Source organism: Antedon mediterranea, chromosome 7 (assembly GCF_964355755.1).
Source record: "Antedon mediterranea chromosome 7, ecAntMedi1.1, whole genome shotgun sequence".
In the NCBI taxonomy this organism is placed as follows: domain Eukaryota; kingdom Metazoa; phylum Echinodermata; class Crinoidea; order Comatulida; family Antedonidae; genus Antedon; species Antedon mediterranea.
This window is the reverse complement of record NC_092676.1, coordinates 21138488-21151222: the sequence shown is the minus strand read 5'-3', so window position 1 is coordinate 21151222 and position 12735 is coordinate 21138488. Positions and strand designations below refer to the sequence as shown.

Sequence of the window (12735 nt, the reverse complement as noted above, 5' to 3'; positions counted from 1 at the left end):
TTTTTTGAATTAGTCAAAGGAACAATACATCTTTAATAGAGATCATAATGTAATTGAAATGGGGATATAAGAAAATTAAACTTAAATGAAAACGCATTATATGCAAAGCTCATACAGATGGTGAAAAAAAAAGAAGACGAGAAGCAAGAGTGAGATGATTTCAAAATTCAGAACATGATGATGACAATGTAATATGCTTAATGCCTAATGCGTTCGGAATTTATGTAATTGTAGGCCTACTGTTCCAAATACGCCAAATTATTCACTCAAAATATAATATATTACCAATTTTGATTACCTAAATCTGTCATTCTCGCCAAAACTTTTTCTATGAAATCTAAATTTTGTAAATTATTTGTAATTACAGTAACAAAAGAAATTGTTTTGGTATAATTCATTGTTAGGCCTAAATTTGTCAAATTTGTGCCTAAGGTTTCTCGCCAAAATTGTATGTATAATGCCATCATATTATGTATGATAGAGGTTAATTAAAGTAAAGTTATTGTTTTGCTTGTAAATGTATCTACGGTAATGAATAACTTAAACTTTAAACTGATTTGGCCAATAGGTGAGCTATTCAACATGCGTTAATATCGTCATCTAATCATAATTTTTGTTTAATTTATGAAATTAATTGACATTCAATACCACGCAGTCCTGGTAATAATAAATGATTATGTCGAAATCGATATTAAATCTATTCCATTGGGGGAATTGATAAATCATAGCATATAAAAAAACCTTGCACAACTAAGTGCTTTGTTTGTTTATAATTTTGTAAATATCTGTCATGTAATTAGCCAGGCACCAGGGAAAGGTAAAACAGACATGCGGCTTTAATATTAGTAAATTACAACGCTGCTCCATTAGGATTCCTGAGGGAAAGTATTGTGTTGCATCATGGGTATTAACCTATGATGACTGTTTTATTAGTTATTATAAATCGTCTGCACTTTTTACATAGGCACAAAATTCATCCGCAATATTTTTCAATAACTGTAATCACAAAATAGTAACATACCAAGATAGGTCCTCGTAACAGTCCTTTGATCTTATTTCTGGCTGCGACTAAATCCACAGTACTGTACTATTTTACATATTCTCCGCGGCGCGGTGTCTGTTAAGGGGCGTGGAACTGATCGTGTCGCAGCCACAAATTAACCCATTGATCTCCGGAGCTCAGCATCCTGTTGTTAGATTGCCTTGCTATGATTATCTATATAAAAAAATGCGTTAGTATACGGTATGTGATTTGCGATATATTTGTGATTAATTAGCTATAATAGGCCTACTAACGATATAAAGGTTGTTAATTGAAAAAAAGGCGGTACGATAGAAATATATTGTTACAATAATTAATCATCATTGATAATCAAATTCACGTCTTACGGTAGTTAGCCAGCAGTCTCTCATCTTTAAAACATAGTTACAATCGTTATGCCATGTCTAATTGCCGACACTAAATCGGCAAGGTCATACGCTGCTGTGATGATGCTATTTAAAGGGCAAAGTTAAAAGGTAACTTTAATTTAGACATATTTTGATTGGAGTCAAGTTGACCGCCTATAACCTCCGACAGCGAATGAAGTGTGCGAATCAGCAGCGACTAGGATGTTCGCTCGGTAGATATTTGAACGTGAATTCCTACTTTCCTTTTGTGAAGGGTCTTGTCGTTATATGTTCTCAGAAAGACATCTGTTGTCGTACAAGGCCTCGACCATATAAAGCAAGTAGGCCTACTTCATTCATACATAATATTGTTTTATCATCATTATGTATACGCATCCAACAGCGAGAAATTCGCCAATTACCCATTGACGGATAAGTCCATTTCAGAATTGAATCCTGACCGTTAGGATTGGAAGGAAAACACGTTAACCACGAATTAGTTAATTACTGACGGCAATTTTATACATTTACACAAATGATTATTTCTTATATTTGTTGCCATAACTTCGACTAGTAAAATAAATAAAAGCGCTGAGAGGGGACAACCTTGACAATTCCTCTATTCATTAAAACTTCTGACATCCAACAATGTAACTTTCAGTATCGTTATACATAAATTTAACCCATTGTATAAATTGAATACCAAAGCCACATTTTTAAATTTTAAAACATAAAATATCTACAGAATCAAAGGTTTTTTCAAAATCTATAAAAATCAAATCACCTTCTTGTTTATGTACGTCACTATAATTAAGTAAATCTTCTATTAATCTTATGCTTTAACCTGCCTTTGATATATCCCTTTTGATCATTACTAATTATGGAGCTAATGACTGAATGTAACCTATTGGCTAACACTTGTGCAATAATCTTATAATCAATATTCAAAAGAGTAATAGTTCTCCAATTATGAAGCTTCTCTCTTTCACCTACAGTAATGAAACAATACATATACGTTGCAAAGATGTTAGTTTTTTATTCAAGAAACTTAAGTTAACAAAATCACACAATAAATTTCCTAAGGAATCCCAGAATGTGCAATAAAGTCGACTGTTAGCCCATCTGTACCAGGACTTAACTTCATGTTTAAAAGAGCCATGTTGCATTCATAATTTGTTAACATACCTTCACATTTTTGCTTTTCTTCAAAAGACAATGTATTGATTTTAGTATTATCAAAATAACTATTAATATTTTCCTGGTTAGAAGGGGTTTCTTTATACAATTCTTTGAAAAACCTAACTTGCTCGTTAAGAATTTCTTTAGTGTTTGTAGTAATTTTCCCATTATGTTTAAGAACTGACGTAATATGTTTTTTCTTAGCCTTGTTTTTTTCTAAACGTAAAAAGAACTTTTTACTTTAATTTCTTTCTCCCTTTCAGTCCATTCTACTCGAGCCCTAATTTGTGCTTCTTTTGCTTCAGATGTATAAATTTGGTTTAGCTCATTTAATTTGTTTTTTAATATCTTTTCTGTCTTTTGATCATAAGCACCATCAAGCTATCGTTTAACTCATACACTTGATTCCAAGATGGCCGCCATTAAAAACGTATAAATATTATGTATGCATTTATGTATTTAATCATCAGATTATGGCTGCCATATGCTATTATTATAAATTGTACCATTGGACAGATTTATCATAATATTGTAAGATTTGTGACACAAATTACGTTCGTACGTATAAGAGCTACTATCAGTTTTGAGTAAAAAATGGGGGCCATTTTGAAATCCAAGATGGCGGAAAAAATAGGGTCGGGAAAAATTGGCCCTCAGTTGCAATGAATTCTACTAGTCCTAAGGATTCCAAAACTGCCAAGAACTCAACTTGAGCATTAAAATCTCACGGAACTAATATTTGGAACATTAGGTTCCCCAATATATGCATGACATATCTATTCTCCCATAACCTCTGAGTTTTTATTTCACATATACATTAAGGTTTTTTGCATACATATTATTACAAAATTATATAGAATTTATTTATATATTTGAGTTCATTATGCTTCTCAAGGTTTGCTTTAATCTGTCATACTTACAATTAGATATAAATTGTATAATGGAATACATTTCCACTTTCCTGGGTCCGGGCTTAGTAAACCCAGCCTAACTTTAAAGATTCAATCATAGAGTTAAGGTCAATCATTTTAACCCCGCCATGTTCAATGTTTTGTATCAGAGTATTTCTTTTAATTTTTTCTTTATTACTACTCCATAAAAAGTTATATAAAATCGTGTTTATTTCAGGAATAATAGATTTTGGAAAGTCTGTGACACTTGCATTTTAAATACGTTTTGATAATACTGTACATCTTTACTTATAATAGTACCGTAATATAGAATCATAACACCTAGGTACATTGTACTATTGTTAATCAATACCAATTAACTAACTTATCAATAGGCAATTGTTGTTGCCCGTGTTGTCATAAAGCATAATGCAATGATCGACAGAAGAAATCCTAAAATTTGGTATCCAAAATTCTAAAAACAAGACGTGTTATTACAAGTGTTTCCCCGTCGTCCCCAAATGGTAAAAGATACACAGATTTAATACCCTCATTCCCGGGGCGTTTTTCTAGTACATAACATAACCAAGAAGCAAATTAAAATACAATGAGCGCTCTTAATCTATTCCATAAGACTGGGTATCTGGAGACTTGTATGATTGTTATGCTAGCTTTCAATACATATCTCATTTAAACTGTTAGTCCGCCAGATAGGCATCCCTCAATCTATCTAATGTTTCAATACTGATGAAATCACGTTTATATATTATAGGTGTTGGACTCTTTGGAATTTGAAACAATAAAGGTCTCGAAGATTTGAAGAACTTACTTGTACAAACCACAGGGTGCAATCTTTGCGATAAAATTAGAACTGAATAACGAATAGAAACACGGTCAAATATCTCAATTTAGGCTATTATATTGTATACTGGGTGGTTATTTCGTCTCTAAAACATTCTCTGCTCATCATTTACAATTCGTTCTACTGCTTTGGTTAATGTTGCTATTTTTCTAGTTTACCTATGTTGACGTAGAACTATTTTTTCGTAATTGGTCAAATGAATACAAAAACAGAACATTGTATGCATAAAGCATTATGAGTTAACTTTAGGTTGTTTAAGTAACATGAAATACATTATATAAAGGTAATTACATTACAGGGATCAGAACTATAAGAAGTTGAAACTTATCTCACAGACTATGTTCCTACAATGCTGCTTTTAACTGTATAGGCTAAACTAAATTGTCGTTTGCGGAATCATATTTTTCAACTTATCTATATTAAATCTAGCCAGCAAATTTACAATTATAAAGTCAAATCAAAATATTATATTGTTTACGGTCGAAGTATATTTCTTATGTAAATGATATAGCCTAAACAAATAGAAATAAAAAGAAATGAATTTCTTTTATAAAGTGTGATATGAGTGCTTGTTACATATTAAATGGCAAACAAAAAATAAACACAATTAAATAATTCTAAATGGGCTCGGTAAGTCAATACATTTTTTTTTTTAAATAATTGCTCTTTACATAGATTAGGACCATAAATAAAGTCAAAGTAATTTTATTGGGTGATTAACTAGACCATTTTGTAATAAAAACTAATAAACGACACTTACACAAATTTATTACAGACATATTTGATTCTTAAAATAGATAGTAAAATTAACTCGACTAGACGATCTTAACAAAGGATCGATTCAGTCCACATTCTTGATATTTTTATATTTATATTCAGACATCTATCTCGCTTTCGATTCACTGTTAACAAATCAAGGCTGTCATAACTGTGTGGAAATCTAATAATGCCAACAGAGCCAGATATTAGGCGGTTACAATTGAGCAATTGATTCAGATCTAACGTTTATAGCCCCGTTCTACTGATTCGGCACAGCAGGTAAAATTGGAGCTAATGTCCGTAACGTTAGATCATAGGGGTTCTCGCATACGGCGGCCTGACAGATGCAAGGCGCATAATTTGTAATACCTCACCGCGTTCTATATCGGGAAATATTCAACAGCTTACCCGTGGCTTCGCCTATAGCATGTACAACCCCTAGATATCCAGGTATCTTATATAGGTATCCGAGACGGATGTCTTCCTCATTGATACACCTGGAACGGGGCCGTCCGCATCTTCTATTTCTCAATCTAGAAATTGTTTGTTTTATAGATATAGTGGACGTTCATGTTTCGCTTTTTCAATTTTTTAGCTAAATTTCAATTACGCAGTCCAAATTTTGTTTTGAAGAATTCTCTCTCGGGTATCAATTCACGTGTCTATAGGCCTACCTGTTCCAAGTGTTATACTGTTCTGTAGCGTTGTGACGTGAAGACTGGTTTATCTGTGCGGAACATTTAAATTACCTCATCAACATGTTGTGTTTCTATTTAATTGCAGCAGTTATATTACCAAGGTAAGTATATAGTTTGAAATTATTTGTTTCCCGAATAATTTATTTATAAATTATTGTTTATTTTTATTATTATAAAATTTAAATGAAGTTGGGCTTTACACATTTTCTATCATCAGTTGTAACGATTTCGTTTATTAAAAAAAAGCCAAAATTAATTTAATCAATAACCCATCATTGGCTTCCAGACGATTTATCAGGTAACTATTTTTTCATCTAATTTTTGATAAAGTTATTAACTATTATGTGAAATTAAATTACCTATTCCAACAAAAATAATTTTTTAGGGGAAACTATATCTTACTGTTTTTACATTTAGTTCTTAAATTATAAATAAAGGCAAAATGGTAAGTCATACTGGATACCAACGGAATGAATAACGATTCGTTAATATTTGTTAACATATCTTACACAATTCATTTCTGGAAAATGGTTTCCATTTGGCACTTTTTCGTTAATTAAAAAAATTAATTTCCTTGCTCACACTCAAAACTTGTGAAATCATCGACTATTTACTGTTGAACACGCTTACCCGAACAAAATAAGTTATAATCAATATTAGAATGAACAAAAGAGTTTCATTGTGGCTTAGGTTATCACCTGTATCTTACTGTGAGATTTGTTTTTCTGTTATGATAAATCACCTTTATGGTCGTCAGTCTGTTAGGTATTGTTTCAGATTTGTATGTATAGTAAAAATGTCGATAATTAAACATGGTTATCTTTAAAAAAAAATTTTAATTTATGGTTGATAACTTTATATATTCGGTGAGATCCTTCTCTATTTTATATTACTTTAAATTTGTTAACGTATTCTACTTAAAAGTACTTTATAAAGTTTCATATTGATCCATGTTATAGCTGAAAACAAATGTCGAAAAATAAAACTTGGTTACCTTTATAGGTTGCATCTCCAATAATTGATAGTTTCAACAATTTAACTAAATTAGATTTTGTTAAAAGAAAAAAACATTTTGGCTTATAAAAAGTTTTTGCTTACATTAAAATATTTACCAGATATTTTTAACTTAAGAACTGAAGTGGTCTTATATTTTAAGAAATTGATTGAAAAGAAAAAAGGCAAAATGATTTACTTATTGCTATTTTAAAAAATGATTTAATCAAAATCTGTGACTTGAATCTAAGTTAAGACGATTGTTTGGTAAGCAAGTTTGATGAATCTGATCCCATTGTTATATAAACTGATACGCAGATAACTCGTGGATTAAATTAAATTTATCTGTAAGAATAAGATTTATATTTTGTTTCATACGGCTAAGACTGTTTTCTTAAGTTGATGGCATTATATCACCTTTAAGCATGAACTTAACCCTATCCCAGCTTGTCTTCCGTACCATATTTTGATTGAAAACTAACATAACAAATCCAGTCAAACATGACACGAAAGTGCATTGAGTTTTGATGTATAACATCTGACAAACGCGTTTGTCAGATGTTATACATCAAACGCGTTTGTCAATAAACACAATCTCTCTCTATCAAACAAACACACTTACTTCATATGACTAAGCTTTTAGTTGTCTTTTATCAACCACATGGTCTTCAACTAGAAACACTATATAGCTAAAGTATAATAATTTTTAATATACAAACATAACATATGCAAATGTTTGATTGTCAATCAGGGTGTCTATTTACACGTTTCGATTGATTTTTTGTGGGGGGAGGGGGAAAATAATTGATTATATATCAGTTGTCCCCACCTGTAATATTTGTCAAGGCAAACAAAATTTTAAAAACATCTAAAAGCTGGAATGAACTTCCAAATGAATTAAAAATTAACTTTAAAAATATGTCAATAACTTCCAAAATACAATTAATACGCAACATTTAAACGTTTGAAAGTTTTTTTTTTCTAAAATTGATTTCTATTTTTTAATGTATATTAACTAAATCTTAAATAATATTAAGCCACATAGTTCAGGTAGAGTCTATTTTAAAATGTATATTTCAATTTCATATTTGCGACTTATATTATTCAGTTAGTTTTGATTGTGGGAAAATACAATAATGTCAATCTCAACATTTAATTGAGTTACCAATTTAGCCCCAGAGTGTTACCAATTCTCATCGGTAATTTACACATAATAAAATCATTCATTGATTGTATCGAATGTCGATGTCAGTACAAGTTAAATTACCAATGAATACAAGTAATGTTGTTACATTGTTACGTTCACAGCGTGTTGACTGATGACTGTCCATGTTGGGACATGGACGAAGTTGAATTGGCGGAACATTGTGAACAGTTTGTGACTGGTTCGAAACCAATTGACGCATGCGCCGAAAATGCAGTAGTTGAATACGATTCATGCGCATGCTGTCAACGTTGTACGAGGGTGAGTTCTTGTTTTGTGTTTTTTATATATTTATAAATGTACTGAAATGTCTGCAATAATATCCATAATCTACATTTACAATTTCAACTAAAATAAGCTACTTTACTAAATAAGAGAAAGGTGGGCCTAAAGTAATCAATTTGAATATTGATGTACCAGATAATAATTACTTATACAATGGACCTATAAGTTTATAGGTCCATACTTATACAATTTATTTTGTTAATCGTCTATTTTAATTCCTCGAACCCAAACCGTTTAAAGTTTAAAGAAAGAATTCACTTTCCTAACAATAATATAATGACAGATATTAATAGCCTTTTATACTTACGATAGATTGACAACGCATATGTTTTAATTTCAAATTAACACGTGGCCTATCACACTTCAATGCATGCGATATTTAAAGGTCAAAATAATATGAAATTATCTAGACACGTATTATCTTCACACTTGAAATTAAAAATGAAAATCGATACTGATTGGATAGTACAGGGTGAGAACGGTAATTTTAACGTTCTATATAAATTAATATAGTTTTACTTGCTGGTGACATTAGATAATGGTAGTTTAAAGAGTAACCGTTATTAAAACTTGATCAAATGGATTTATGTTTTATTTGAACCAAACTACTGATAGCAGATTGCTATATGGTAGGCTATAGACAATCCAAAACAAACTAAAATCTTACCACAATGTTGTATCTGCCATTCTGGTAGTTTGGAACACATCTGGGCTGAAACTGACTGTACAGACACAAAGGAATGCTAAACGAAGGTTACACCTTCTTGAATAAATATGCAAATTAACTAGACGTTACCCGTAAATCAGATATGAACAAGATAGGGAAAAAATATTGTGGGGGTGGGTGAAAAATCAGTACGAAATATACAACATGATTATGATAATAAAAGATCACCAATTTCTATCGCATCCAGGGGCGACGGATTTGGTAGAAACATGAAATGTAAAGTAACAGTTTCCTATAGTAAATAAGCAAATTATTTACCAGCAACAAATTTAAATTTATAATAAAGTGTAGGACTGTACTATAACAATCATTTTAGTTGATTATTTCTTGGAAGACCATATTGAATATAAAAATATACTATAGTAGATATGCAGATTATTTATCAACAATAAATTACAAATTATAATGTTCATTCTGAGTAACGTATAATAAAGTGTTGATTATTTTGAGCAAACTATATTGAATTTAAACTATACTATTTACCTATTAAATTAAAATAAGTCACCTGCGTTCTTTAAAGCGATTCATCTCATTACTATAAATAATCTAACCTAACATTTCCTAAATGTATATAAAAACACTAAACTACAGTAATTCCATTATAACCATGAGCATTATTATAACAGAACACAGTTTATCAAAGCATTAGTGCTTAATTGATAGGGATTAATTCTAAAATTTTTTATATCAAACTTTTTAAAAGCAGGCTTATTCCTATATTGATACACACTATGCACATAAAATATGTTATTTGCCTTTTAGTGTTTGTTAATGTTGAACAACTCTTGTTTAAATGTCAAACTAGGAAGTATAATTTGACAGACCAGACATGGCAGACAGTTTGTAATCGTGACAATAAAACAAATATAAGCCTACGGTTTATTTTCTTAATAATCATCTTAAAAGACGATATAAAAAACTCCATCAGATTGTCAATATTATATAAAATGCATAAACCGTACATAATTAAGTGAGACGAGGATGAAGTTGGGCAATGGGAGGGGACACACTTACTTATCATAATAAGCTCTGTCTACACTATCAAACTTGTTTGACAAAAAAGGTGTGATGTGCTCTGATATGGTAGTGATATGCCCAAACATAGTAATGATATGACATCATCATGTCCATTATGAGCACATTACATTTTTTGTCACATAGTTTAGACAGAGCTTTATAACCGAGTCCACTGTTTATTTGCCATTATTTCAAAACATTATTGTAAGTAAATTCAAACAGGTTTGAACAATGTTCTCCTTCTCTACAACAACCCACCATAGGTTGTTCACGGATCCCTTCCTGAAACCCCCTTTTCAACACTTCTTGTCACGCTAATAATTGACAACTATTGGCGATGACAAGCACTGAATATCCTGGTGTTCACAACCCGGATCCAGTCCCGATGGAACACTTACCTGGCCAAAAATATAATCTTTCACATTCTTTAGATTTCAGAAGATATTGTATTACTCTCAAACGAATATTCAATTTCAATTTACAATAATGTTTGATTCTATTGGAAGAAAGTGTTTGTTTGTTTTACGATTATCATTCGCATACCTCTGGTGGCGATAACCTTACAGTCTGGAGTTAGTAATTATTATTATTAATAAATCAATACTGTTATTGTTTTATCTTTTATCTTCAACTAACACTACTTGTATTTTTTATATTATCTAAAATTTTACTGAAGTTTTGGAAGTGGAAATAATCATGCTATTTATATCGAGAAATTTCGGAATTTCTAAAACTAAATATACCAAATTATGTACTACTTCTTTAAAACATCTATTACTATGGTACTTTATATCGAAGTATTTATTTTGTTAATTACAGGTTGAAAACGAAGTCTGTGGAGGTACAAATGATCTATTCGGTGCGTGTTCACCTGGTTTGAAATGTAGCTTCAGTCTCGGAAACTTCGTGTTTGGACTTTGTGTCGAAGATACAGATGAAGGTGGGTATAGTACCATTTATAATTCATTACATCATCGTAAAGTTGGTAAAACATTGATTATCAATCCTGTCGCTAATGAGTAGAATTTGGTTAGGGGTTTGATGGACACCATGATTGCTGTTTTAGTTAAAGATCGCACAAACAATTTTCAATAAATGACTTTACATATAATCATACACTGATTGTTTTATTTTCTAGATGCAATATTTGCGCAGACGTTTTCAACAGCAATGTTCCCGATTGATTTCTCCGCAGAAAATGGAGAAAATGGACTAAATCATATTTTCTTGTAATAGACCTACAATAGTGTTTTTGAAATGGAATGGTTTCATTTCTATTAAACTGGTATATGCAGCTGAAATAATCTTGTTAAACAATGTTTTCTAAACGTCTGTCTACGGTGGATTGTAATTAAATCAGTTGACCGACATGATCACGCAACTAAACGGAACCGGCATTGAAGCAATGCCAAGCTCGAGCGACTATTGGTTTCTTTCAGTTCTTTAGAATTGCTTGTTGAAATTATGAGTTAAGATTAAGTACATTTACGTACATTGCATAAATTAAAATACTTGTTCTATTCTGAGGAACATATTTTTTTCTGAATCGCAAAATCATATGGTTATATTTTTGTAATTGGGTGGAGGTATGTTTTTGTGATTAAAATTATTTATAGAATTAAATAGTAATTCAAAAAAGTGTAAACGTAACACGCATTTAGTATCCATCCTATCTCTGAATTAAGAAATGCATGTAAACAATCATGTCAGGACTACGTGAGCGATGACACCGTTTGCAATCTACGTTTGTCGCATCGATTTTCGTCATTATACGCATGCTAACTGTTGATAATTTGGCGCTTGTTCTTACAAAGACTAAATAATGTCTGCCTCTTCCAACAATTTACCAATTACCCAATTTTTCGGCCAATGTTTTTAGAAATTAATAACGTTATCGTCTTAAGAATTTACAATAGGCATGCCTTACTAATAAACTATATTTCTCTCAAAATTGTATTATTTATTTATTACTATTTCATTGAAATATAATTATATTATAGTTTCTTGTTTAAATCAAAGTGTACATTTTTATCTCATGCTTGTAGATTTTGGGTAAATGTACATAAAATTATATTAAATGTAAAAAATAAAGTTTGTCTACCTGAGCACGCCCTCAATTTGACTATTGTGTGAATCAATACATCAATTCGTGTATACGTTATTCTTATTTATGTGATGTTGACTGTGCACCTATTGCAATGGCTTGACATCTACTAAGATCTGATAGGATAACATAATTAGCATAAACAAGAATGATGCAATATATAACAAACATGGAGCGTCCAAAATAAAAAACTTTAGTGATTATACAGTTACTGTGTGACTGTGTGTTTCCACAAAACGACAACAGCTGTCGGTTTGCGACGATCCAAGACTTAAAAAGTTGCTAATCAAAATCTTCCTGACATAAAAACGTGAACATGAGAGTGTTTAAATTCATTCATATTTCCTCAGAAGATGTACGGTATGCAACAAACACACCACACACACATACTAAAATTAATTAGTAAGGTAACTTACTTTTCGTTATTAAATCAAATATTGAAATTATAAGACGTGACAAAACCGTGGTGTGATGTATTACACTCGTTTTCAACATCATTCTAACCGTTACCATATTTCCATACCAAAACATTGCACTAGAAGTTCTTTAGCCAATTCAATATTTGTAAACTGATAACGAACGTTAGATTTAATAGAATTATCTAATTATATTATTTAAATCAGCACCT

The 12735-nt window shown here is 30.9% G+C and overlaps 1 protein-coding gene across 1 annotated transcript; it reads left to right on the top strand.

Annotated features, from left to right (window-relative positions):
• Positions 1-5557: 5557 nt before the first annotated feature.
• On the top strand, positions 5558-12073 carry LOC140054437 (uncharacterized). Its single transcript, XM_072099420.1, has 4 exons — positions 5558-5878; positions 8079-8235; positions 10823-10943; positions 11142-12073. Exons 1-4 carry the CDS (start codon positions 5838-5840, stop codon positions 11234-11236), a joined length of 414 nt encoding a protein of 137 aa, XP_071955521.1. The 5' UTR covers positions 5558-5837; the 3' UTR covers positions 11237-12073.
• Positions 12074-12735: the final 662 nt, after the last annotated feature.